Raw genomic sequence first — 27,972 nt, 5'->3', positions numbered from 1 at the left:
GAATCATCTTCACGGCTATAAGTAGCAGTGAGATCCAACCCTGAAGAGGCAAGTAAAACATCTCCAGTTCATTGCTTTCTCAACTTTCCCTTGCTAACTTAGGCATCGGAGCCCCGTGTGACTAAGGTCACACCGGTTTAGCTCGATTTGGTTTTGCAGGTATCATCCCCGAATTATCGAGTTAGGTGTGTACGAGAGGGAGAACTGGAGGATCGAAATCCACACATCAACAACTATTTTTATTGAAATGTATCTTAAATTGTGGTTACTGCGGTTGGGATTGGTGAAGCCAAATCGACGTTGGAACGAGCAAGGGATGAGTCGGGATCAAGTCGAGACATCAAAGAGGCACACGACCATGTTTTTTGGGCTTTTGTTGGGACCTCTAGAGGGTGAATATCGTGGTGAGATATTTGAGTGCTTGTATTCAATCTCATATTATAGTGGAACCCGTATCTGAGCAGAAGACTGGACGTAGCTCATAAATTGTTGGGGTTAACCAGTATAAATTCTTATGTCGTTTATTGCTTTCCCTATAATCTCTAATTTGTATTGTGTGATTGAGATTTATTTGGATATAACTTTGGAAGGGAAAATTGTTTTTGAGCACGTTAATTTTCCAACAAGAGCATAGCTCAACAAAAATTGGGTCGTCCACTTGATCCTACTATTACATCTCAATTTCATCTCATTGGATTGTACCCATAAGTTTATTTAAGAAAAATGCCACGTATATAACAAGTAATTTACTTTGTATGATATTTTAACAAGTTCCTACTATCACTAAAAAAAATAAAAATAGATTTCTAAATATAAATGAACTTAAGAGAATCTTTAGAACTTGTTAATAGCAAAAGATACATTGGCATGAGGTGTGACGAGACACAAGTGAAATCAATTATGTACATATTAAAGTAATTATTTTTATTTATTAAATACTAAATAGTAAATTATTTGAATAAAGAAATTGCTCTCCCACGTATCTCTATAATTACTTTTTATGTGCTTGAATGTGAATGGTTAGAAATAAGTTGGTTAGGTATTTGAGAGAGAAACACACGAAGGAAATTCCCTTCTACTATGTAAACATGGCCGTTTGTAATTTTGGGAATGGATATGCTCAGCACTATAACTTAAAAGTTTAGATATTCGGAATTTTAAATCTATGATATTTTCATATAATCACGTTTGTTTAGGATTTTCAGAAATACTGGATAACTATATTTGTTTGACAAGATTTGTGTTCAATTTATAAATGTTCCAAAAATGTTCCTGCAACTATTCATATAATTTATAAATTAATTAATTTGAATTAATTTAATACTTTACTTTTTTTATATTTTGTACAACAAATTAATTCACATTAATTTAATATAAATTTCATTTTTAACTTTTAATATGTTTCAAAAAGATAATTATATAATTGATATTATCTTGGGTGAAATGTATTTATGTTCATCGTCACATTATATTTATTTTAAAGAGGAAAAATATCACAAGTATGTCTCGTAAAAAAATGTTGCTTTAAAATTATATATTTATGATAATAAATATTATTAATAATATAATTCATTCAAAATATTAAAAATAAATGAAGATATTATATAATTTAATTGCAATTTATTTTACATGTAAATGTACTCGTTCCTCTTTTCTTTTACGAAAATCCTGGGGTTTATGCGTTTTTCGGAAACGCAAGTAGCTCGTCAAGCTAAAAATAGAGGAGTTCCCTCACTACGAAAGATATGTAGCGGATGGATAGATCTCCTATTCGTTTCGGATCCACCTGAAAAAGAGTCATTTTTCTATTTATTCTAGTTGTTTGATATAGGAAAGCGCTAACACGTCCCTACCATCTTTCTAAAGCAACAAGCGGGAAACTTGGACTTAAACAAAGCAACAGCAACCCATCAACCTAATAATAATGAAGGGGCTTGGCTCGAAAGGTTACTAGAGCAAAGGTTAAATGTAACCTACAAATATACTTAGGGTGTATTTAGGAGTGATTGTATAACTAGTGATTTTGAAAAAAGAGAATAAAGTCTAATTGATTTTCCAAAATCATCCTCCAAGTGATAAATTAAAAATCAATATAAAGTGATTTTAAGCTTTCATACAATCAAATTTCTAATTTGTCAAATATGATCAATAGAAAGGGAAGTGATTTTGACCATGGCAAGAGTGATCTTGGTCATGTCAAAACCACTTTCAAACACGCCCTTAATTGCGTATTGTTTATTGGACGATGACTACATTGATTTGTTTAAATTATAAATTTAGAAAATAAAAATAAAAAAAAATTTTAGACAAAAACAAAGAAAATTGATGAAAGAAAATATATAGACAAAAAAATGTAAAGAGGGAAACTCATGTTTTAAAAGGACATCCAAAACTAATAAGATGTCTCTTGTAAGGGCGTAGGATATTGGACATCACAAGATTCTCGAGTATCCTATATTCCTGCAAAACAAATATGGCAATCCAGATGTCCGTCCAACGGGAATCTTGGATTCCCATGAAACAAATGCCCCATAGAGAGAAAAAGGAAGAAGTTTTTGCACTGTATTTTTTAAGGTCTTAGGTTGTGAATAAATAAGATTGTCCTTTCACGATTATCTTTGAATCATTTACCGCTAGGCTAAGTTATTACAACATTAAGAGATAGAATTAAAGTACAAGACACTTTTTCTTTTTTGGCTAGAAATAGAAATAGACATTTATCCTTGAAATACGATATTTAATCAAGCAGGTAAGGATGAATAAACCACTATTTAAAACCAATTGGTAAAGAGGAATAGTCCATGTTTATGAAGTAGCCCATTTATATTATAAAATTTTGTTAGGCCAAGGGACAAGTCACTTTTTTGTTTTGTTCTTGTGCTTTGGTTTAATGGCTGGCTTATGCTGTTTGGTTATTAAAGTATAGGTGCCTTTGACTTTGGATGTTAAGATTTCCACAATCCACACCATGGTGGAATCAACAAAGCCCAAGTAGATGAAGATTAAGAAACAAAAGTTGTGCATTACAATTATTTCACAACCACACACCACATGCATTTTCTAATCTCCTAATTAAAAGATGAAAGAGAGATGGTTCCTTGTTTGTTTCATGCTGAAATACACACTCATCAAATTTCTTACCTGCTTTCTGCAATCACAAATATTTAACCAAATGCCCCACAGGAGGGGAAGCAGAATTTTATTTTAGAAATCACATGGACCTCGGCTTTGCCACAACAGTGGAGTGGTTCAATATTTGGAGGCTAAATTGGCCTGGTTTCTCGGTGGTATCAATCCTGGAGTGTCCAGGAGGAGGCAGGAGCTCAAAATTCTGAACCAGACGACCCAAAGTAATTGCAACGATTGGCAAGGCGAGAATGATGCCCGGGCAGCTCCGCCTCCCGGCACCGAAGGGAAGGTATCTGAAGTCGTTGCCGCTGGGCTCGACGTCAGCCTCCTCCTCCAAGAACCTCTCAGGTACAAATTCATGGGGTTTGTTCCAGTGATCAGGGTTGTTGGCCAGCCACCAGGCATTCACCAAAATCTTGCTCTCTGCAGGGATGTCATAGCCACCCAGCTTGGCGTCTTGGAGGTTCATGTGAGGCACAAGCAAAGGAATGGCCATTCTCAGCCGCAGGGTCTCCTTGATAACAGCCTGCAGGTAAGGCAGATTGCGAATGTCGGGCTCCGTAATCTGAACGCCATCTCCCAGCACCGAGTCGAGCTCGTGCCTCAGCTTTTTCTGGATGTTGGGGTGGTTCACAAGCTCAGCAATAGCCCACTCCATCGACCAAAGTGTTGTCTCAATGGCTACATCAGCAGCAACATAATTTAGTTTAGTCCATTAAAAATATGAATATCCTCTCTCAACTCGCTAGTTACCTACCAGCAACATTGATGTTCTCAACAATGAAGAGAACATTGTCTTCGGTGATCTCACCACTCTGTTGAGCCTCCACAATATGATCGATGGCACATTTTGCACCATTCCCCTTCGTGCTTGCCAGTCTCCTGTGTACATATAGCTATGCAAGGTTTGTTGCACAATAACAAAATAAATAAAATGAACTAGCAAATATTACTGTTGTTATTATAATTATTACCTCCTCTCATCGACAAAATGGTCCTTGAAGAGCTTGAGCCTCCTCTCCTTGACATCCTTACACACATTCAAATAGCCCCTGAGAAAAGGCCTGAGAATTGGGATGAAATCGCCGTAGTTGTACTCGAAGCTCTGAGATAGCCGACTCCTCTCTGCGTTTATAAGCTTGAGGTTGTTGAAGAGAGGGTCTTCCATGCTGTCGAATCTCCTATCAAACATAATTCTGTACATATTGTTGTACATCAGAAGCTGCAGCCGCCTCCTCAGAACCACCCCACTTGTTGAAGCCTGTGGATTGTTCTTGAGATCCTCCACAACTCTGGCAGCCTCCTCCTCCCACCCCATCCTGTTCTGCTGCACCACCTTGTTTGTGAAGAAAGGGACGGTCATGATTCGTCTCATTTTCCTCCAGTGCTCCCCGTACACCGTGAACACCATGTCCTGGCCCTTGTCCGTGAATATATCGAACACCACGTTCCGCGTCCTGGACCCGAATTCGATCCCCTGGGTGTGCAGCACTTCCTTCGCCAGCTCCGGTGAAGAGACCACCACCAGGTTCCGCTGCCCCATTCTCAGCAGCAATATGTCTCCGAATTTTTTAGCCAGCTCTGTGAGGTTGCGGTGGTTTAAATCATCCCCCACCTGCAGCCAATTACCGAAGATAGGTATTGGGATGGGACCTGGTGGGAGTTTGAAACGCTTCCCCCTGAGCTTAGATATGGTAATAGCAACAACCATGGCCACGAACACGCCCAGCAGAGCCTTCTCCAAGAGGACAAGATCCATGGTGTAGTATGGAATTTTACTAAAACTTGGAGGAGATGATCCTCACCTCATGATCTGCCACTCATTTATATATACTCAAAACTCGAAAGTCAAAACCCTCCTGTTTTGATGCCCATATTGTAGTTGGTGAAGTTTGGACTTTAAAATATCTCCACGACCAATTCTCCTTCCAAGAGATGAAGAGCAATTAATATTAAGATATAACCAAGTTGTCTGTTCGTCCATTCGAAGCAACCAGATCAATATGGAACATAAATAAATATGAGGTTGAAATTTGCTTTGCACCAGCGTCGTAGAAGAAGGGTTACAGGGGGACTTGATCTGATGATTGGGATACAATTTGATGCAAGCAATGGGAGACGGCGTTGATTTAGAACTAGTCTAGACATGGCATGGAGCCAACAAACTTAATATTTAACACAAATATAATGGTCAACGTTTCTGAATTCATCAGAGTCGTTGATATGATTGTGTGAAGCCAAATATATATGAGGTTGGAAACATATACTATTACGACCAAATTTGGATTGATTAAGCATATGGAGTAGGTAGGAGAGTAAAGAGGAGACTTAATGATTTGACCAATAAAACAAACATATATAAGAACAATACATATTTGTACGGAGAGAGGGAGGGAGGGAGGGAGGGGGGTTCCAATCTCTCCTCCATCAACACCCTTCAACCTATTAACCCAAAAAAATGATTAGTATGAATAAACAAACAAGTAAAATCAAAATAGATCACATAAGAGAGATAGAAACGAACGAATGAGGAGTCGACATTTGGATAGTTTCCACTTGAAGAGGTCGGGTCAATGATGTCTCGTCTGTATTCGTCTTTCAATACATGGAATATGATATTCATACCACCTCATAATATGAGGCTCATATATCGTATTTCTTTTTCTTCTTAAATACTAGTAAACATAAAAGAGCAACAGGTAGGCATAGGACAAAGCTTAACCAAAAAGTTGATGTGGCAAATTGCTTCAGTCCTTGCATCTCATAACCACAAAATACAAGCCGTAGAATATGGAGCTCATTTACTTGGTTCATATTCATCTTCTACCTTTCAAGTTTTACCCAAGTACAAAAGGTCCTAAAAGCACGCACACGGGACCATTCATGAATCATGCCAGAGTTGTGAAAGCAAACCATCGGCAGCCAGCCATGGAGAAGCACCATATCGCTCATTGTTACTCTAAACAACTACATTTACATCATTAATTTAACAAGCAGACAACCGCATTATGACCCAATCCACGGCAAAGTGTTGCAGACTCTCTATTAACTGTTTGTTTCGCCCCAGAAACAAGCCAACAACTCTTCTCTTCAAGTACACAATTTCTAAATCTTATGATAGAGCCCTTAAGATGCCAACACCGGAACTCGCTTTTGCCCCATAAAAGCTTCTCTAAGCATATGATATCCACTCCTGTAGTGCTCAATCGAAAAACATAGCTGCCTTATAGCCTCTCTTTTTTCCTCTGCTCCTTCCATTATCACTACTCTTTGCCTCTCGACCTCGCCCTCCAGTTCCTTCTCTCTTAATCTCAACTCCTCCACCTGCTTCTGTAACTTTTCAACACCTGATACCAGCTCCACACGTTCCCTCTGCAGTTTTTGCATATGCTCACCCATTTCATCCATCTGCTTCTCTTTAGAGCTCAATTTCTCTTTCAAAGTAATCACTTCTGCATGGAGCTGATCTCTTTCAGATTGTAAACCATTAAGCCCGTTTTTAAGATTCTCAATGCATTCTACCTTCTCAACAATACTCCTTTTCAACCGCTCAATCTCACCGTTAAGTATCTCCTCCAAATCCACCTTTTCCCCCTTCAACTTTCTGATCTCATCCTCTAAAAGACGAGCTTGATGTTCCCATTCTTTGAGCTGTTCCATCAACAGAACTCGTTCCTCAACTAGCTCAGACATTTCAGCCTTAACCTGTGCTTTCTCAGGAAAAATTTTCTGCTCAGCATCAGATACTGCTAGTTTTAAATCCCTGATCTCGTGATCTCGATCCGATAAACTAGCCTTCAACCTTGAAATTCTTTCTTGGAGCTTGGAGACCTCTCTTCTCTCTGCACTCAGCTTGGCCTTCCCTGAGGCAGTATCTTTTCGGGCAGCTTCGAGCTCCTCCTGTAAATGGTAGACTTTCTCAGCTGTTGTATTGTTCACAAGTTCAAGCTTTAATTTAGAAAGTGCTTTCTGCGATTCCTCAAGTCTTTCCTTAGTAAGTTTTAGCTCTTCTACCAGTTCCTCAACGTTGATGACTTGGCCAGCTTCCAAACCTGTACGATGTTCTTCAACCTCCGATTCCTGATTAGTGTAAATGACCAAGGGAACCTCATCCTCATGCCTTCGGGTTTCTTCCATCGTAGCAGTAGAAGACACAGACTCGGCCTGCAAACCATTGGTTAATTCTGATTGCCTGCACTTCTGGAGCTCGCTTTTCAACCTCATGATCTGTACTTGTGAAATCCGCAGCTTCTCATTTGTAATCTTTAGTTCTTCCTCATATCCAGCCATTCTAGCAAAAACATCTTCAGAATTTTCTGTTTTTGGATTTTCGTCCGTTGCCCCCCTGACTGGAAATGAACCATCCGCATTCATCCGGAGTTTTTCTTTAGCCTCACGGAGCTCAATCTCCAATTCAATCATCTTCCTGTTCAGCCCTTGATCACCACCAGAATAGTTGTTTACCGAGGAATCATCAGATTCAGGTTCAGATTCTGTCAAAGAAGATGATTCATCTCCTTCCTTCTGGCAAGTATCAGAGTTGCTTCCACCAGATCCAAGGAAGAAATCAAAGCCAGCAGCTCGTGGCCCAGACTTACGACGTCCAAGCCTTTGATCAGGAGAGGGCCATGAAGGGAACAGCTCAGAGCCGAGGTCAGACATACCAGAGCCCTGGGATTGTAGATCTGAAGGAATATTTTTTCGCAGCTCCCCTGTCACATGATCATAACGCTCTGCGAGCGAACGATACATGCGGTAGAACTCCTCAACATGAGAGATCAACACTGGCCTCTTCTGATAATACATCTCAGCCTTCTTGGCAAATGAATCTGCATCCTCTTCTATCAGCTTCAACATACGTTTGATGCTGCGATCCATCTCTAACATCAAAGATCGTTTGCTCAATTTTTTGCTTGGCATTTTGATCAAAAACTAACATTAGCATTCACCTATCTCGTTTGAATTGCAGAAATAAAAGATGGAGCTTACAGAACTAATTCCATGCCAAATGTTTGGGCAGTTGATGATGACAAACACATGTACCGTAAAATTCATGCAGAAACGAGGAAGAAGCTAAAATTTTGCAACTGCTGCCCGTCTCCCCAAATTTAACCCCACCCCTTTTAGAAATATGAAATGAACATGGAGAGCATTGTTAAATGAAAGGCAAAATTCTAGCATAAAGGAAACACATGTCATGACATTAGAGACATTGAAGGACAACAATTTCCTTAGTTATTTGGCAAGACACGGAGGGGATATTTGAGTAGGTAAAGGAAAAACAGCAGAAAGGCATTTATAGTAAAAGGAGGTACCACATAACAATCTCTGTATATTGGAGCACTCCCAATATAACTAATAATACATTCATGATTCATCTGTTCGTTTAGAGCCAGCTCATGCTCAACCGACCTCAAGCAATTTAAGATTTAAACATATGACGATCCATAATTAGTATTGGCAAAACATTAACTCTATTATGTTTAATATGTGTAGAAAAAATTAATATATCGTTAAAAATATAATTGAACCTATAATTTAGAGCCATTATATCAACGAAGTCCACCCTAAGGTATAGGCTTAAACTCCCAGAAGGCCCTATATTTCTCATAGAACATATAATATATATACTAAATATTGTTTCAATTTATAAATGTTTTTAGAATATAAAATAATATATTTGCCATAAAAATTATTTTCTTATAATATTGAAATTACAAACAAATAATGTATACAATTTTCTAAAAAAAAAACTTCAATTTAAATGCAAATCTTTTTAATAAACTTATAATCAGCCCATAAATTTCTTTGGTCGGCTACCATTTCAAATTTATTTATTTTATGTTTTCTTTACAACTAAATCTTTTCAAATTTATTTAAATAAAACTTAAACATTAATATAACCCCTTAAAATTCTCTAAGTTACCTTTTTTTTTCTCGTTTTAATTTCTTGTTTTTTCACCATTAAAATTAATCAAATCAATTATGTCACAAGAAAGATTAAATAAATTAGTAATATTATTTATTTTAAAAGATATATTAATGAACTTAGATTATCAAATATTAATACATAATTTTACATCTAATTCAGTGATAGAAAAAATTAGATGATATATTGATATTCTATATTAAGATCCCTACTAAAATTTTTTTCCTAAGGCTTCATATCATCTTCAGCCTCCCCACATATCAACCATACCTAAACAAAATTTAGAACATGACTCAAATTTAAATGCTTGTAACTTGATTATTATAACGGGATGGTTGAAGAATCACTAAAAATAGTTAAGATAACAAAAAATGAAAAATTACAATGAGAGAGACAAATTTTCTAATTTATAGGTAGAAGATGAAGAGTCAAATTTTTGTCTAAGATACTTATAGAATTTCCTAAAAATCCACCTGCTACCAAGAAATCTTTATTGACTACAACGTTTTGTAAAGAGCTTTTAGAACTCTTTTAAAATAAACGAATTTTTTGGGTCCGACTGTTCAATGAAAAAGACAAAAAATTTAAAAATGCAGTGGTATTATTTGTCGAAGAAGTACGCGTAACATTCACTAAAAGTTAAAAATTACTTAAATACCGAGTTTATTAATTAATATTTTATATTGTAAAAATTAGTATTAACCTATATATGAACAAAATAAAAAGAGGGTTGGTATGAGTTGTTAGGTAAGATTCGATGTTGGCAGCAATAGCAATAGCAAGTAAGTAGGTATAGTAACTCACCCTCGAGATTCTCCGTGAGCCATCTAGAGTTTTTGGGGCTGATGTGACTATCCCACCACCAAGAATGAGACTTACGAGATTCCAACCTCTTCAATTTCCTATCGCTCTGACCCGCAGGATTAAAAAGATGTTAATCGACCAAAAACAGAAAAAATAAATAAGGGAATGAATTTGAAGGATGGTTGGTTAATGGCTGGAAGACAGACATCAAAAAGAACGAAAGAGTACATACCAATGAGTTAGCCATTCAGATTGAGGTGGAGTTGCAGTTACAGTTGGACCCAGAGAGAGGGGCAAGCGCTGAAATTTGTAAAGCTTCACTCAGCTACCTCTACCTGAAAGCCCGCGAGAAGAAGGGAACCGAACAGAAAGCCACTTAACTTTACTTTCTCAATAAATCAGACAGGCTACGGGTGGTAGACTAGTACAATTGCAATTGCAAATGGGCCTTAACTTTAAGGCGGCCCATTAAGAGTGTATGTGCATCATAGCAATAGCATAGGTACTTCCAATTTTCAAATCGAATTAATAAATTATCCACTTGACTTGACTTGCAGGCGCACGACACCTCCACTCCGGCTCGCTTCTGCTAGTGTCCACGCGTTTGCTTTTAATAAACACGGACACGGACCCCAACCCTCTTAAATACGTACGCATAAATACGCGCTAATGCTCCAGCTCTGCCCACCGTCTACAATAATCATCATTCCAACCAATATATTAATTTAAATTATTTCTTTACAACAAAATGTAATTCATCCCAACGTAAACATAGCTCACCAAATGCACTTCTTCCGGGTACTCGTACTGAAAAAGAAAATTTTAATTCATGCCAAACAAGATGATTCGAGATATCACCGATTCTGACAATAGCCAGTTCAAAAATACCAGACGTTTGATTTGAATTTTGAGGGGGAGTCGGCGTGAAATCGAAATCAGAATACAATTAAAAGATGAGGAGAGAACAAGCTTACAGTAAGCTAGAAGATGAGACTGGACTGAGAGGCGGATTCAGCGGCTCAAATGCAACTCACTGCCCATCAAATCCATCGGAAGTTGATCCCACAAATAGCTACTGGAGACTGGAGAGATCGAAGAGCCACGAAATCAAAGGCTGTATCATATAAATAGTTACTATACTGGCATTGGAGTCTGGAGAGATCCAAGAGCCACAAAACCAAGTGGAAGCGGTGGAGGAGGAGGTCTGATTAAGAAAACATTCAACAGACACTGCCTGCACTGTTTTCCCCCATTTTCCCAACCATGCTTCCATTTCACATTATGTTCCCCAAATTACCATATTACCCTTCCCTGTTGACTTTTCATGCTTTCCACGCGACGCCACCAACAAGATATTTAAAATGAAACATGCAGATCACGATTGTGGTATTTTTCTTTGCCACCCCATGCATGTGCTGTTCCATCCACTCAACATTTATTACTTTATCCATGTGCTCCAGTTAATTTTACATATCTTGTAGTTACATACGAGTTGCGATTAATTTATGCATAACTCAATTTTGGTTATAGAGATGGCGTTCAATGTTTGAAATTAAAACTATTCTTGCCTAATGATTGGCCATATATAAAATCTGACCAGTTACTATTTTGACATCCAAGTAATAATCGAGAGGAGTTAATTTTCAAGTACACAAGGACGTAACGCAATATATTTCATTAGTGTAACATGGCGATACTGCTGCTGCCTCAAATTCAGCAAGTAGCGAATAGATAAATTGTTCTCTGTTTCTTTAACGCTTTTTCCCCATCTCAATCCAAATCCTCAACCCGGAAGAGAGGTACCGACTCTCCTCTGTTCCCCAAAATAAGCAATCTACTGTTATTAAAGTAGAAGCTCATTCTGTCCAATTCAACAAAACGTGGAATATTTATAAGACTCTACTAAAGTGTGCCACGTGGATAGAGAGTAAAAACATAATAACTCAATCATAAACTTGAAATTCTAGAACCGCCAATTACATCACATTCACTTCAAAATTCACTTACGGTCTCATTCAAATAGTAAACCAAGTTTTAAAAAGAGGCTATTACTCAAAAACATCTGAAAAAGAGGCTATTACTCAAAAACATCTGAGCTTCAATATAGAGGACAGAGTAAAAATCATGTTCCAGCATTCCTCCGGCCAACACGAGCAACAAAGCCAGCTTTAATTGGAGCAACCGATCGTCCAGAACCACACTGTTAATCACACACAAAACATAATAAGCCTTAAGTTAAAACAAGGGAAAGATGATGCAGCGACACTAGTCAGAAGACTATGAGCACATGAACGGATGAGAAAACTTGTAAAATGGAATAGAATAACGAAAGCCTCCAGTTAATCATATCTTTGAATATGGAAATAAACTACATAATTATATTAATATTCATGAGGTTCTCTATCTCAAAACCAATTGGTGATGAGAGGAGTAGTCCACGTCTATTATAAACCATTATAAGATCCTCTAGATCCTCTAGATCCTCTTTCTTTTCGATGTGAATGTGGGATCCTTAACAAATTAAAGGATGACTTTCCATGGAAAGGTCAAATCTTCAGCCTCTTTCTAGTAGGAAGAAGCACAGGGTAAATAAAAAATAATCTATCAAAATATCAAAGCTCAGATCAGCAATCCAGGATATAAAATAATTTTAAAATGAAGGCTAATATCTCATTCCATCATTTACCCTAACAATAAAAAATCATACCAATTACAAAAGAACTGCGGTAAGTTTATAGAAAGGTAGCCCATAACTGCCCCTAGCTTTCTTAATGTTGGTAATGTCATATGCAAATAACTACATTGTGTTTCTGTTTGGTCATTGCAGTGATTTGTAAGTGCCAAACAAACGTTATACACAAATCACAACTTTGCAATAGCCAATAACATGCATCGCCTTCTCCAGCATGTAATTTCCAGAACTAGGAAAAACGCACAAAAACCGTACCTTCTCACATCTGAGAAAGAAGAGTCGATTTTCCTTTGAAAGGATAGTGTCTGGACTTTTGCACCCAATACAAATCACATATTCATCTGAAAGAAAAAAATTAATAAGGGGGAAAAAAGGAAAATATATATATATATTATATATTTATTCTAATTAAGATGAACTTTCATTCAGAAGAATGTAAGAATAGAAAAGAGGGAAAACATCAAGGCAGGTCGAAATTATAAGTGAATAAATCACTCGGTAACAAGATGTACCAGCAGAGACACCACCAGTAATCAAGCTTTAAGCAAACATCAATCACGTTCAATAGTTGGAATTGAAACAAGTAAATTTTTTATAAATGGACTCCCACCGCCTCCCCCTCCCCCTATATATATATATATATGACTGACAAGGACTTTGTACAACACCACGCACTGACTTTCTCATTCACAGTTTTTCACTCATCTCATCTCGAAACAAGTTCATGAATTTCTCTATTATATTTAGCACAGAAGAGTTCAGCCTCTGATGCTAGTAATGGAAAGAGTAAACAGATCAAGTTAAATGTCATAGATGAAAATGATAAAATAGGGGAATAAGGCAAAATCAATGGATATATTCATTATCCATCAATTCTTGATCTTCTTAACCTGCTAGTAAAACAAATAAGAAAAGAGAAACAGCCATCCTTCTGAATTTAGGTCAAATTTGGCAGAAAAAGCTCATGAACTAAATCAACGAGAGGCCACTTACTGACATATCGACGCAGAATTCCTTCAAAGTTCTTTGGTGCAAACCTTCCTTTAACTACTAATCTCTGCTGTCCATCAAGAGATCCACTGGTTCCCAGTTCAGCCAATAAGAAAGCCATGACATGGTCTGGCTGCCGATGCATCCTATTTTATTTTTATTTTTAGGGACAGACATGTTCTAAAGATCAGCATATAGTTCAATTTAAACCATCAAGCATCTACCATAGAAATAGAAAGAGAAGAGGGCTGGGAGGCTAAAAGAAATGCATGTTGCTGCTATTTTGATAGGAAAACTAAATACTTTCACAGTAGCAATCCGCACTTCTTTTTAATACCCATATAAATGTTGACCTTTCAAGTTCACAGGATCAAAAACTAAAAATTACAAATCAACTGTCAGGATTAACCCATAGCCTTTCGTGAATAGTGAACGATAATTGACAAGAAAATCATGGTGCATAAAGCAAATTTCAGCACTGGATACAAATATGATGATCACGGTGATGGAATGATAAACAAATAAATTCACTTTTCATAATGATAAACAAGCAACTCCCTCTCCGTTATTTTAAAACACTTATTAACTAATTATAAATTCTTTAGTCCCTTGGGAGATGGCGCGGTGGCAAGGACATGGGACCTTGTGATATCACCTCTCATGAAGTCTTGTGTTCAAGTCATGCACTAGTTACAATGTTACTCAGCCCAGGTAACGAGTCCTGGTTATAGAGATCCACTAACATAAGCCACACGGCATTGATTCCGGGAAATAAAAAAATAATAATAATTATAAATACTTTAAAAGATTCCCATATCATTTGGTTGAATGAGAAAAAAGTGCTTCTAAAACTAAAAAGCAACTTGAACAGCCCAAACTCACTCTTACTAGATTCATATAGATCACAAGTTATTGTAAATCAACAAGACTCAGAACTAACATGATACAGATACGTGTCATATACTACCGAGGCAAATGCTAGAGAACAAAATCTACCAATGAATATAACATGTCCGTACGTTCATGTAGTTGTGTTCAAAAGTTTCACGAGAAACAAATAAAACCTCTCTAGAGAAAAAAAAATACTTAATATTACATCAAACTAGAGATCGCATTCATGCAGCAAACAATAGTTTAATTAACATAAGAAATACTATATAATAATCATATAAACTAATTCATTAAATTGAATAACACAAAACAATGGATAAAGAATGGATACAGAATGCATCTGAAGTGCAAACAGGCAAAAATATATGATCGTGATGTGATAAAAATCCACAAAGAAAAAAACATGGTCATATAAGGCTAATGAACACATACGTTTTACATAGATCCATGAAATTGACAAAAACAGTTTTCTTTGTGCCCTCACGAAGAACTTGTGGGGGCCTCATAACTGTTCTACGCCTATCCCCGGCAAGTTCCGGATTATTTTCTCTAAGAATGTTGAATACCCGTCCAAGAAGCTGCACAGAAAGACAACAAAAAAGCATCAGTTACCTACTGTAGCCAAGGTCCACAACAAACCTGCAGCAAATAGATTTTTTTAAAAAAATGGAAAAGAAATAAAAATAAGAAAGCCAAAAAAATCTTAAACAATCAATTAGTGTTAGTAATACCAAGATCCTAACAATACAACATTTATAATAAATATAACGTTTATAAGAATATATTATTGTATAAGAACATTAAAAATCTTATGTCTTATCTCATTTGAGACAAAGCAGTAAAAAACAAATTCCATTACGAGTGTTTTTGAGGATCTAAACTATTTTCAAGACTTCAATTTAGTTCAAAACCAAAAGCAGTATTTAAAATTGTTATGGCAGATTTTTACTTTCCAGAGACCAGGGACATTGTAACAACTAACTGCCTTATGTCTCATCGTCTTTTTTACCATAAAGGAACCAACATTTATAAAGATAAATGAAAATAAGACACGAACACACAAAACATGACCTGGCCAACATAGGGACAACAAAAATTAAAGAAAAAATTCTCTATATATATCCATGTGTCTGGACCAGCTTACACGCACCTCGACTATTCACGGGCCAACCGCCTAACCCTACTACATTTGGTTGACAAGGAAACTCGTAGGGTAGTGAATCCTAGGTAGGTAGGTGGCCACCATGGTTTGAATTCATTCCCTCTAAGTCCTTTGCTATTTACATTGGCCCTCATTGACCACTTGGGTCATCCCATGATGATTAACAATATAGCTCATAGACTTGAGTAATCAATCATAGATATACCGAAAGCAACACCACACCTTTGAAAGAGTGTAACACCAATTCATTCAAATCCTCCAAAACAATCCATATTTGTTGAAATGTTTTGCTTGAAGACATTAAATAAAAAAGAAATACAAAATAGAAGACAAAAATCTCAAAGACGCTTATAGCTGACTGCACAACACCATCTAGCCAAGAATTTGACATTGCATGTACCTTAAATTTGATTACCATAACTTGTGCCATGAGAAGCATTTAAACATAGAATACTACCCTTAATACCTTCATGACTCAAATAGCAAAGTGTATATATATATATTATAGACTGTAATAATTAACATTAGAATTCCAGTTGTTCTTAATGGCACATATTATTCACCTTACATCAAACCTGAATGGTTGGAAGCACCCCAAATTCTAAGTGCACAACCTAACAACAAACCTCCCTTACGCCCAATGAGTCCTAGATGTTCTAAATAAGTAGTAATCTAGAATAGACTAACTGCAAAATAATAGGAAAAGGGTAGTCCCACACCAACTGTAAGAATGACTCAATGAGAAACCAAAAAAATAATCAATATCCAATAAAATGCAACTCATAACAAATTGCATTAAAAAATTATATGAAAAAATCTCACAATTTTAAAATATAGCAATACCTCCTCATATTCATAATCACGATCACTTCCCTCCCAAGGAAAACGATATTGTAGAACAATACGCTCTCGTTCTTCATTCTCCCCCACTTGATCTGAAATTATAATCACTTTGTTGAAGAAAAACAGCTACACATGAAGAAACTGAATAATATTGGGAGAAGAGACGGTGAACACAAAAGTATGTCCAACAGCTGCTGCAGATTATATTTTTTCAATAAAAAACTTTGTTTAATATATGTGCACTTCCATGGAAACTATACACCTTCAATCTGGAAGACTAGCTCTGAGAATCACAAATTCTTTCAGTTGCATAGCATAAAACTAACATCAACAATTTTAGGGGTATGGAAAGTGACTTGGGATCTCATTAGATTTAATGTCTTTTTATGGGGTCAATTTCAAAGTTGTTCGGTAATTATCAATCATATAGGCTTTATTCTTTTGGATGGAGACCCTTTCTTTAGTTGGGGTTTTACCTTGCAGACTTTTTTTTATGCCTTTTTCATATGCTTTTGTTTTCCTTTGTCTCAATGAAAAGTTTGGTTTCTCATAAAAATTAAAAAGAAAAAAACTAACATCGACATTTTTCTTTTCTTTCAAAAAAAAAATTTTTTTTTTAGTACCAATATTTTCATATGCCTTTTTTTTCTTCCAAAAAAATATTAATTATTCATAAATTTTATTTTCTATCCGTTAACTCAGCAAAAAGAACATACTGTACAGATAGATAGAGAGATTCAAAAATTAAAAACAATAATAAAAAATGAATATGAAAAAGATAAGATATAACAAAGTAGTTCTGATATGTAATGCTTTGCTTACCATCCAAATCCTCTGTGGCATCTACACCATCATCATTCAATGAGCTGGCCTCTACCTAGAATTAGAAAACCAAATGAATCATCAAATAGAGCTTAATTTAGACTAAATAAAAATAAGAACTTACTGGTTTTTTCTTCTTCTTTTTAAGTCCAGAAAAGGTCGTAGTCTCGAGTCCTTCAGAAACTGCAGGCCAAAATATATAAAAATCCATAAATCGATAATCCTTAGATATCAAGTTACCGACAAAAAAAAATATCGTGAAACAATCATGCAAGGTCCAATTTTCATACCTGACAAGCTTTCGGTTTTCTCTGCTAACTTGTCAACAGACTCATCAGCCGGATCCTGAAGCACAACCTTCTTCTTCTTCTTCTTCTTAGTTGGATCAAAGGGGGCAATCTGCATAGAATAAACCATACATATAGATCACGGTGTTGCACCAATGCTTGCACATGAATAGATAACTATAATATAAAGGTCCACATACATAAAAACACATTAAAAAAAGATTTGCAACTTTTATACTTAGCACCTGTAAAAATCAAATAGAAAAATCATCGAGAACTTGGATGGCATGTGTTATCCAAACAAGACCATAAAACTGCTAGCATACCATTAAGTAAACTGGACTAATCACTGATGACTATAACGTAAGGCCAATAAGCAATAACCTAATCTGAACCTATAAAATGCTTTTTCAGATGTATATTGTGTAATTGGGAAAGATTTGGAATTTTGGAGTCAGTCAAATTACTTTACGAAGGCGTTGCTGAAGCTGAGCAGAGCAATTATTATAGATACTACTTGTTCAGGTTGTGCTTGGATACATTTTAGAAATGTTTAGACATTTTGATGATGAATTCGAGTGCTTTTCTGACTGCTTGATTTATAGCTATATTTGGATATAATATAAATGTGACTATTTAAGGTTTTTTGTTTACTGGATTTTGAGTACTTTATTAGTTGGTTCAAAATTTTCTAATTTAACTTTGAGTACTTAATTTCAACAATCTCTGCTCCGCCAATTTACAACTCAAAGATTTAGGTTTCCTTCGGTGAGTACTTGCAAGTTGCAAGGGAAAAAAATGGAAAAAATCTGCAATGTTTGCAAAACCTGAATGCAAATATATTTGCTGGAGATAACAGATAAGCAGAAGAGAAACTCACATCTGCCACCTGTTCGTTCACGTCATTCTGAACTTCGTCCGCCATGATTCCTGCAAGAAGGCAGAAGAGCATTTATGAGTTAAAACATAAACACCATCAAGCAAACAATAAATCATCAGTTAACAAATTAAAACTGGGGTCATGGACAATTGATTGGAATTCGAAAAACGAACATGAAAACTCGCTCACTGGAGACTCTGAAACGAAAAACGAACGAAGAACATTTAATCAAAGAGGGGAAAATATATAGGAGGATAAACACGTTTTCCATCCTCACAAGAGAGGATTGCATAAGAGAACTGGAACGGAAAACTAAGCCGGACGGTATAAAAGACAGTAGGAAACCCTAGACCCTATCGAACAAACAATCGAAATAACAAGAGCCATGATTAGAACCAGTGCTTCAAAATGAATTCGAAAAAGATCACCGTCTAAATTTCTAATTGAAAAAATCATGCATTGGTTCATCCTTATCTAGCTCCATCATGAAGAGATAAATCATTGATGATGCAACAAATATTGCATCATATAGATTTAATTCATTTCTCAATTAGTACAAAATCAGTTATATTGGTGCAGTTTCTATAACATATATGTAAACCCATAAGATTATTCAGAGTAAAAAATCAGACATCATGGGGATGAGAGAGTTTTTTCTAAAGCCTTCCATAAAGCAAGATACAAGATAAAATGCTTACCTTCTTCAATAGTAACAGACGACAACAGTGAAGACGAGGGCGATAGAGAAGACGAGGGCGAGAGTCGAGACGACGGCGTGGGAGAGAAGTTCTGCAAGAATGGAAGAGAAGCTCGCGCTTTTACTCGCCCAGTCCCAGCGTTATTCAAATCAATTTCTCTGTGTGAAATTTTCTTTAATTCGGCAGAAAATTGCCATTGTTTTGGGCCATGGTCATGACAGGCCCAATTCATGCTTAGGCATAGTGGATCTGTTTGTTGAATTTGGCTTTCAGGTCGGTTGGTCAACTTTTATTCGACAAAGACACGCTGTGTCATCATTTAACTAATTATATTAAGAACCAAAATTTATCGGTGGAATAGATACAACTATTAAATTCTAGCCAATACGAACATAGCTTAACGATTAAGATATTACTTTATCTTTTGAGGTTGAAGATTTAAATTTCCAAACACATATTTGTTATACTAAAAACGAAAACCATCAAAATTCATAGATATTTTTACACAAGTCATATTTTTTCGGTTTCAAAACTTAGTTAAAACTGTAATTATATTCCTTAAAAAAAAACATAAGAAAACAAATACTGCCAAATTAACTTTAACTTTTATTGGTTTATTACTTTCTTCTATCCAACCAATATGAATCCCAAGCAAGGCAAGGAATTAGGGCAAATAAGTTATTCTTATTCCTTGATATCAAACTTTTCAAGGCAATGGAATAAGTTTGATGGAAGAAATGCTTGCTTTTGCTGAGATTAATACCCTAATGCCAAATATTTCACTATCATTTCATCACAAAATTTATATCATCTATTTTTTTAATTATTAAGAATCTGAGGAAAATTCGATTAGATTATTTTTGCTCCAATCGAGTCTTACTTTCTGTTTTAGTACCTATTGTTTAAGAATACCATAACGATGAAGAATTGAAATGGTAAATTTATGGATTGAAGTATTTATTAGAGAATAAAATAAAATTATTAAATCTACCCTAGTTTTTTTAGTTTTATTGGTGATTTCCTCTTATTCTACCCTCATATATATCATCGAAATTTTTACAATAAATTGACATGACATTCATATTAACAGAAATATAAAAGGCTCACTTCCCGTTTTGTCGGCCGCAGCCTGCAGGTGTCGTGGCACATTTTTTAGTGCCTTGGTGTCATGACATGACATTTTCTCCGGTATTTGGGCTCTTGTATTGTCTTCTTTATTCACTCGGGCTATGATTCTATCTCAATTTGATCCACTTATGTCTCGTTTGTTGTTGATTATTCATTCTTGCAAAATATATTTTATGTACGTAAATATATCATAAAGGAACGAAAACTAACAAATAATTCGAATATAAATCTAATGAAATGTAGCTCATGTAGTGCACTATCAAGCCTTTGCCTTTGTGCAAACTCTCCGGTATATTCCATTGTATGGTTGAACTTAGGATGTATTGCTAAGGAACATTATTTAAGCTTGGTTGTTCACCAAACTTGTGAGTAATTCGACCTCGAGTATATATACTAGTAATCTGTCTACTTGTGGTATTTGATTGCAAAGATAATCCGTCTAACTTTTCTCTTCGAGTTGAACCATCTATACCATTGGATTTGAGTGGCTAGAGATTCGTTTATTCATCCACTTGAGTTGTCGTATTACAACTTAATCGAGCCCAAAAACCTAATAGAACACAACACTGGGCACCTAAAACATAAAAATAGAAAAAGCAAATATTGTACGTGAGAGGGTAGCGTCGCGGTGCTACTCTATAGTGCCAGGGCGCTTCGAAGATTTGTTATCCCACCATGGCATTCACTAAATGGTGTCATGGTGTTGTCGCGATGATTTTCTTAGGCTCGGGATCATGGAGATTGACTCAAGGAGGATCAGTCGACGTAACTTAATTAGTTTCCTCCTTTTCCTTGATTTTTTCTAGTTTTGTTATTGAACTTTCTTTGGATTTTTTTTTATATGAATATGTGTTAGCTAAATTTTTTGTCTTAAGGATTAATGTAGCCATTGAACTTTATAGATTGATTGCTTAATTCTCTTGATTGAATAATTTTGAAATATTCTATTTGTATTTCTCCATGATTCATGCCTCTAATTTAATGGTCATAGATTAATTGATCATAGACTTAAAATCTTACGCTCGGAAAGGATGATTTAGGGTTAGAACTAGGACGCATGAATGAGGTTTTAAGATTGGGAGATTTCAAAGTCTTGTAGAGGTTGTTAACGACATTGTTCACTAAATGTCTTACTTGTTACTAAAACTAGATAGCAATATTGGTTTCTTAATTAGTAATGAAAATCAAGTTGCACTCAAACAAGACCGTTAAAATTTGAGAGTTCTTGTTTTATAATTAATAGTTTATTCAATCCTAATTAATTAAATAATTGGTTCATAGATTAAAAGAACTATTATACTAATCTAAAATTTGCCCAAAAAAAATTAATATACTTAGCAAAAAAATTTAGAGGAAGCTATATTTACAAATATGACAAATAAAATAATAATAATAAAAGACAAAATAAGAATATAAAATTTATCTCGTATCTCCCATTAAGAGGTGGTGAGTGAGTTCGAATCTACATCCACCTGTTGTACTAAAAAAATATTTTTAAATAGAAGTTTGTAACTTTGTACAAATATTCAATATTCATTCTTATTTTGGTATTCACATCGAGATTATAAGTTTGATTAGCAACATAAATCCAACGTCTGATTTATAGAGAAAAAAATAATAATAAATGTTAGACAAAGTGAATTAATCCCAACCAGTCGAGAGATTTAAACAAAGAAGTGAAGGAGATCAAAACAAGAGTTGTCTAACATTAATTTTAATTAAATAGGAGAGGTTTTTATAAAAAACAAAAACAAAAACAAAAATAAGAGGAGAGGAGATGTTAGCTAGGTGGTGTAGATGAGGGAAGCACTCTGAAAGGAAACATTCTAATGTTACAGGAAGCCTCCTTTATGCGGTTTACAAGTAGAAATTGTTGAACATCGTCGCACCGTACATGGATTGGCACCTTCTCGATGCTGAATATCCCAGCGTGGAAACCAATTATGGCTTCCATTCTCACCTGCGCCACCATTTCCACTCTTTTCTTCTCCTCTTGTATTTCCAACGCGTTCTCTCTATCCACACCATCTCCCACCACATTGGTGGTTACGTTCAAGTACGTGGTGTTTCCAGGGCCGTGAGAGAAACCGCCAATCACGCTCTTCCCCAATTTCACATCATCCGACGCCACATTCACCACAATATCGCCGTAACTCAACTCTATTTTGTCATTCTTGTTCCTCACCGTCATTGATATATCTACTCGTGCGTCTAGGACGGCATTGTTATGATTCTGATTTGTGGAGTCGTGGATCTCAAATTTGGAGAGTTGCAACGTTTTTATGCTGATTTCTGGCAGGCCCGACTGAAGGAAGGACATGAATATTACGGCAATGATTAGTAGGGCGAGAAGAATTCCGAAAGCCCCAATACATATCCTTCCGCAATAAGCAAATAAACGACGACGACATTTTGTGCCGGAGTCGGATGTTGCGCGATGTGTAGGAAGGGATTCGGAGAAGTAAACGCGACGCTCTCCTTTGTCTTCATTATAATTATTATTCATTGTGGTTGTGGGTTGTGGGCTGTGGGTACCCCTCCTCTCGCCCCCACGGCACTCACACAGCTCCCGAGTTGTAATTATAAAGGACAAATGTGATTCTCCATCGCCCAAAAGGATAACAAATTTATAGTTACCTAACTCGTGAAACTTGACAGATGCGAAAGATGCGAATGCCCTTTAAAGTAAACTCGACACTAAATTCAGGTTGCCACCCTCTCACCTCTCCATCACCAATTATTTAAGTTTGTATTTTTACAAAATTTCTAAAAATAGATCATTTTCAAACAATTCTTACCTGATCCTCTTCATGCCAGTATAAATGTATGCCGTTTTACCTTTTTTGTTTTTTTAGACAGTATATAGCTTTGTATATTATTTAGTTGTAAATATTCAATTCAAGTGATGTTTTTTTTTTGGAAATACAACGACATTAGTGATTAAAAGATGTTGGATTAGACCAATATCTTGTTCATTTCATTCTCTCGTTAAATATACTTCAATTTCAAGTGTTGCACCATTCCCTTTTGCAATTGCAACATTATCATCAGCCAGGTAATCATATAAATGTCTATCAATTTAGTAAGATCAACTCAACAGATGTTTGAGCAAGAGAGGCACTTGATCTGCTAATAATCCATTGCCTGTTTAGGCTCCATGTAAAAAGATTACCACACCAAAGAATAAACAAAAACCTGTTGTAGATACCTTACCTTAACAGCATGCAGGATTGGAGGCAATTATAAAATATTAACTTCAGTTACCAAGAGTCTGCTATAAGAAAGTGCTTCAGCCTTTGTGCAATAGTCGTTTGAGCTTAAAACTTCAGCCTTGTGATGTAGCAAGGAAGAAACGAAATCTTTTGAGCTTGCTGATGTTTCAAACCTCGATATAACAAATCTTCAATAAAGAAAAGTTCGCACCCTGAAAAAGATAATAACAAATATGTACATAAATAGTTTCTCCCATAAAATTACAAAATAGTTTTTTAAAAAATCAGAGATAATATGATAACAAAAAAAGGCAAAAACCTAGGGCTCGATAGAGGAAATCCCACTCAAAAACGTTATTAGAAGAAACCCTTCATTAATTAAAAATACATTACGGTCATGAAAGAAGATTTTTGGGTAAGAATACTCCAACTAGAGGCAAACTGTACATCATTACAAAAAAATATTTATCGAAGACTGTCCATCAAAAAAAATAAAAAATAAAAAAATCTTTTGGTTTCTCTCTAACCAAACAAGTAGCAGTAAATCTCTTATTGCAAAGCTAAAATTTTGACTAATAATCAGTACTTTTAATTTTTGAGAAGTAAAGAGAGATACCAAAAATGTCAATCATAAAGACGAGCCACCCTCTGGCCACAAAGGGATGGTTGCGGAAGAGATGATTTTGAGCTTCTCCATCGTGAGAACAAAGACAGCAACTCAAGGGAGAGAGAGCCCTATTGGGGTGTCTCTTTTGAAGTCTGTTATCTTTGATACTTTGCTTTCCATACAAGGTTCACGAAGATGAGCTTTAATTTTGGAGCAGCTGAAGTAACACAGTAGTTGTTAAAAAAAAAAACTGAATAGCATTCTAAATGATATTTACCTAACACCCTTAGAGTTAAAAACACTATGAAGTAACGACTTTTCCTTTTTTCATATATATAACTACGAAATAACAATTCTTAATGACTTTCAATCCAACATATAACATATATTAAAATAAACAAGAATGCTACAACAATACATACAACATATATTAAAATAAACAAGAATGCTACAACAATACATACGGATAGCTCATTACATATCCATTTAGGTATTTACATCTCCTGAATTAGTCAAGGAAGATACTATTTGATTTACAAAGCCTCCAAGACTGTGCAACATTGAAGGATTTCGTCATTCAACAAATTAAAGAATCCAACCGTTTAATGGGAATAACAAAACTAAGATTCTCATGTCAATCAAAAACCTCCTCATCAGAATCAGATTGGCTATCAAACTTGATGTATTCAGTCTCAGTTGAAGCCTTCTCCAAGTCAACGTTGTCTGCCTGTAGACTATCTTTCAAGTCATCCAGAATGAAAGGTTCGGTTAGTTTCCAGAACCATATGGCATTGCTTCCTAGTAAACCTATCCAATACACTCTACCCTTCCTTTTCACCTTGCAATTCATGGACTTTGCTTTCAAAGATTTAACAACCTTCTCAACACCCTCATGACTTCCCTTCAGCTTTAATAAAATATCCCCCGATGATAGTCTGGAGCCACCATACATATACCAGTATGCAAGAACACGAGGTGAAAGCCACCTGTGAATTAGATTAGGGATTGCAGGATGGCCTCGTGGCCAAAACTGATCTGCATAGAAACCAAAATATGAATGAGAAATAGTGCAGAATTTATATGGTATATCTTTATCACTATCGCTCAACTTTGAAGCAGGATGCAACCACTCGTGATATTGCTCATATATGTGTCTACTCAAAAGAGATTGAGTGCTACATTTTTGGTGGAATTCAAATTGGATTCTATGATTCTTCCTCCCTTCATCAGATTCTATTTCCAGGCCACCTAACAGCAATCATACTAAAACCTCCCTTTGTTCTTTACTCAAGTTCAAGCTTACTGGCTTCTTGACCTCATTCCTACTCAAGCTTAGGACATATTCAAGTTTCTCCATTAATGGAGGCTCAATGTCATACTTTTTCTGACACATCAAATCATATATTTTTTCAGCCTTCAAATAATCCCCAGATAAAAGATACCCACTTAAAATGATGTGGCATGAACAAGCATTTACACCAATTTCACCATTTGTTTTCATCTGACTAAATATTTCTTCAACCCTGTTGAGATCACCAACTTTTACCAAAGAGTCCAAATATATGTTGTAAATAGTACGATTGGGTTTACACTGCTCGAGGCACTGGGAGAAGGTTAACTGTAACTTATCATGTAAGCCTAAATTGAAAAACATACTCATCAGATCAACATAAGCTGGCACCAGGGGTTTTAAATTACTCTTTATGAAGTCCTCCATGATGGATTCTGCAAGTTCTATCTCTTGAAATTTACATAAAATCCCAATAATTCTCTGATATGCTGTAGCACTTGCCGAATTCAACTGCTCCATCTCCCTAAATATCTCCAAAGCTTTCATCGGGCAGCCCACCTTTGCATAGACTTCCATTTTGTAAACAAAAGCCTAAGATGACATGCCACCATCAAAATTCTCAAGTTTAAGCCACGTTCTTTCTGCTTCTATATCATCTCCCATTTTTGAGCTTGCTCTCAAGATGGACAAAAGGACCTCTCTTTCTTCCTCGATTCCTGCTGGTAGCATTTCTTTCCTTAGTGACACAATCCTTTCTTTGTCTATTGTATCCTGATAACTGTGCAGCCAAATTAGACCACCATATATATCTTTATGCAACTCGAGTCCAGTTGTTACCAAATTGTGATATATAAACTCAGCCTGTTTAAGATAATGTTTTGAAAAATCCCCTGGTTTGCTCACAAGAGCTCTAAAGAGAGAATTGTGCAAGCTAAGACGTGGTTTGTAACCACCTAGCTGAATCATACGATTGTAAATGGTGATTGCTTCCTCTATGCATCCTCGGGCAGGCGCACTCAGGTAAGCAACAATCAAAATATGGGTAGGTAGATTCACTTGGTACACATCCCTGATTAATTATATCATCAAATACCTCCCGACACTTTGAGAACTTTCGCTCCTTGCCCATGTAATCAGCAAGCTTAGTAGCTAGAGCATAATTAAATCGGTACCAATGTTGTTGCATCGTCCACTTGTACACCTAATTATAAAAATGAAGAAAAACAAGAAACTGAAAGAAAATTCTATCACAAACATAGATTATAAAGAATAGCAAATTAAAGAGAACTATCAAATTTTACATTTTTAGTCCAACAATTTCATTATATTCCAAATATTGTTCATGTTACATTCATGTTCAGGGTCGTACTATTGTATTCCAAAAAAATGTCTCTCCAGTATTATAATCCAAATAGAATGATAAAGCACAACAATGTTGCCGCAATTGCACACTTCCAATGAAATTCCTATTATTCAAAAAATCCATAATTGCATTGCAAGTAGCTATTCCTATTCTCGTACGAGTATTTCGCGGGTGTTAATGTATGACATAATAGAATCAAAAGAAAGAGAAAAAATCATCACAAACCCTAAACGCAGTCTCGTTCTCACGAATACGCAAACAATGCACGATGAGATAGGCCGCATCATCCTGCCTCATCCATTTCCGCTGAGCATTAAGCAGCCGAACTAAGGTTCCCGGCTTATGCGCTGGCAATTCCTTACAAAGCCAAGCCAATTTGGATCTTCGCCACTGCTCCGGCAACTCGTCCAGCTCTTTGACTTCAAGCGCAGGATTTCCCAAGTGTTTCAAATCTGCCGACGCATAACTATTTTCAAAATGAAAACCCTCAGCCCTGTTACTGTATGGAGAACACGAGTGCTCCTCAGAGTCGGACGGGGAATCCTGGTCGTATAACAACTGTTCGACGAAGAAACATGAAGCGAAGGCAGGAATTCGCGGAAGTTTCGGTCGTCGTTTTGCGGAAAATGTTCGAAAGTGGCGATGGCGTTGAGAGAGGGAATGAGTGAGAGAATGGAAAAGAGTGAGAGTGGCAAAGGCAGAGGTGCAAATGGACATGGAGATGACAGAAATAGGGTTACAAACTGAGGGGAGCAAGGGAGGGCAGGGCAACGCCGAAGAGGGAGGGGGAGCGGCGCGAAAAGAGAGGGAGGAGCGGATAGGGTTTGTAATTAGGGGAGCCCACGGGCCTGGCCGGCTCGGGAAGCAGTCCTCGGCCTCGATCCAGCAAGTGGTCATTTGCCGCACTTTCTCCAAGAGTTGTTGGGTCAGTAGATAATGTCTTTGATGGTTATTTTCACAAAAATTTGCGTGACCCAAATCAGTTATTTCTATAATCTCTTAATTAATTAATTTATTTATGTATTCTACTAAAAAAATAAAATTTATAATAAAAAGATTTACTCCAATTTTTTTCTAGATTTAACTACATTTTACATTTTAAATTTTTCTCAATCTCACTAAGATTCTAATAAAAGATTCGTTGTATTAGAAGATGAAATTTACCGGCACGATGAGGTAAAATGACCACTTGTTGAAATAATACGTAGGAAACTACAGATACTAAAACAAGAGATTTTTGGTCG

General features: G+C 36.1%; 4 protein-coding genes and 1 pseudogene across 9 annotated transcripts; all 5 read right to left on the bottom strand.

The window, feature by feature from the left end:
- Window positions 1-3,002: 3,002 nt before the first annotated feature.
- LOC111024917 (trans-cinnamate 4-monooxygenase) lies at window positions 3,003-5,505 on the bottom strand. Its single transcript, XM_022302735.2, has 3 exons — window positions 4,104-5,505; window positions 3,887-4,011; window positions 3,003-3,810 (listed from the first exon to the last, which is right to left on the bottom strand). Exons 1-3 carry the CDS (start codon window positions 4,886-4,888, stop codon window positions 3,212-3,214), a joined length of 1,509 nt encoding a protein of 502 aa, XP_022158427.1. The 5' UTR covers window positions 4,889-5,505; the 3' UTR covers window positions 3,003-3,211.
- A 139-nt stretch (window positions 5,506-5,644) lies between these two features.
- LOC111024916 (protein NETWORKED 4A) lies at window positions 5,645-11,321 on the bottom strand. Of its 5 annotated transcripts, none has more exons than XM_088121946.1 (5): window positions 10,643-11,321; window positions 10,239-10,553; window positions 10,095-10,191; window positions 9,863-9,968; window positions 5,645-8,009 (listed from the first exon to the last, which is right to left on the bottom strand). In XM_088121946.1, exons 3-5 carry the CDS (start codon window positions 10,107-10,109, stop codon window positions 6,256-6,258), a joined length of 1,875 nt encoding a protein of 624 aa, XP_087978072.1. In that variant the 5' UTR covers window positions 10,110-10,191; window positions 10,239-10,553; window positions 10,643-11,321; the 3' UTR covers window positions 5,645-6,255. The 5 variants fall into 5 exon arrangements, with proteins under 5 accessions (XP_087978072.1, XP_022158424.1, XP_022158425.1 ...); XM_022302732.2 differs by having other exon boundaries at window positions 10,095-10,553; window positions 10,643-10,725; window positions 10,837-11,321; XM_022302733.2 differs by having other exon boundaries at window positions 10,095-10,553; window positions 10,643-10,669; window positions 10,837-11,321.
- A 464-nt stretch (window positions 11,322-11,785) lies between these two features.
- LOC111024920 (eukaryotic translation initiation factor 2 subunit beta) lies at window positions 11,786-19,286 on the bottom strand. The gene is made up of 10 exons (XM_022302737.2): window positions 19,128-19,286; window positions 18,430-18,479; window positions 17,553-17,661; window positions 17,387-17,445; window positions 17,263-17,317; window positions 16,441-16,532; window positions 14,868-15,013; window positions 13,548-13,690; window positions 12,810-12,895; window positions 11,786-12,062 (listed from the first exon to the last, which is right to left on the bottom strand). The coding sequence occupies exons 2-10, from the start codon at window positions 18,472-18,474 to the stop codon at window positions 11,985-11,987; spliced, it is 813 nt and encodes a 270-aa protein (XP_022158429.1). The 5' UTR covers window positions 18,475-18,479; window positions 19,128-19,286; the 3' UTR covers window positions 11,786-11,984.
- Window positions 19,287-21,875: 2,589 nt separating this feature from the next.
- LOC111024923 (uncharacterized) lies at window positions 21,876-23,118 on the bottom strand. The gene has a single exon (XM_022302739.2). The coding sequence runs from the start codon at window positions 22,759-22,761 to the stop codon at window positions 22,036-22,038; it is 726 nt and encodes a 241-aa protein (XP_022158431.1). The 5' UTR covers window positions 22,762-23,118; the 3' UTR covers window positions 21,876-22,035.
- Window positions 23,119-24,478: 1,360 nt separating this feature from the next.
- On the bottom strand, window positions 24,479-27,613 carry LOC111024919 (pentatricopeptide repeat-containing protein At2g15820, chloroplastic-like; annotated as a pseudogene). The gene is made up of 2 exons (XR_015789867.1): window positions 26,954-27,613; window positions 24,479-26,566 (listed from the first exon to the last, which is right to left on the bottom strand). The product of XR_015789867.1 is annotated as a pentatricopeptide repeat-containing protein At2g15820, chloroplastic-like (transcript).
- Window positions 27,614-27,972: the final 359 nt, after the last annotated feature.

The sequence above is a fragment of the Momordica charantia genome (assembly GCF_013281855.1).
Source record: "Momordica charantia cultivar OHB3-1 chromosome 3 unlocalized genomic scaffold, Mcharantia_2.0 BLBB01000003.1, whole genome shotgun sequence".
NCBI classification, from domain to species: Eukaryota; Viridiplantae; Streptophyta; class Magnoliopsida; order Cucurbitales; family Cucurbitaceae; genus Momordica; species Momordica charantia.
This window is presented reverse-complemented; position numbering and strand designations above follow the sequence as displayed.

Bases quoted from the DNA above. Each gene is read 5' to 3' on its own strand.
- LOC111024917 (XM_022302735.2), bottom strand. From the start codon at position 4,888: ATGGATCTTGTCCTCTTGGAGAAGGCTCTGCTGGGCGTGTTCGTGGCC. The intron at 4,012-4,103 runs GTAATAATTATA...ATATGTACACAG, and splicing joins CATTTTGTCGATGAGAGGAG to GAGACTGGCAAGCACGAAGG. The intron at 3,811-3,886 runs GTAGGTAACTAG...CTGCTGATGTAG, and splicing joins TGAGAACATCAATGTTGCTG to CCATTGAGACAACACTTTGG.
- LOC111024916 (XM_088121946.1), bottom strand. The intron at 8,010-9,862 runs GTGAGTTACTAT...CTTTGATGTTAG, and splicing joins GCTCACGGAGAATCTCGAGG to AGATGGATCGCAGCATCAAA.
- LOC111024920 (XM_022302737.2), bottom strand. From the start codon at position 18,474: ATGGCGGACGAAGTTCAGAATGACGTGAACGAACAGGTGGCAGAT. The intron at 17,662-18,429 runs GTGAGTTTCTCT...TATTCTATGCAG, and splicing joins TGAACGAACAGGTGGCAGAT to ATTGCCCCCTTTGATCCAAC. The intron at 12,896-13,547 runs GTAAGTGGCCTC...TTTTTCTTTCAG, and splicing joins AATTCTGCGTCGATATGTCA to ATGAATATGTGATTTGTATT.
- LOC111024923 (XM_022302739.2), bottom strand. From the start codon at position 22,761: ATGAATAATAATTATAATGAAGACAAAGGAGAGCGTCGCGTTTACTTC.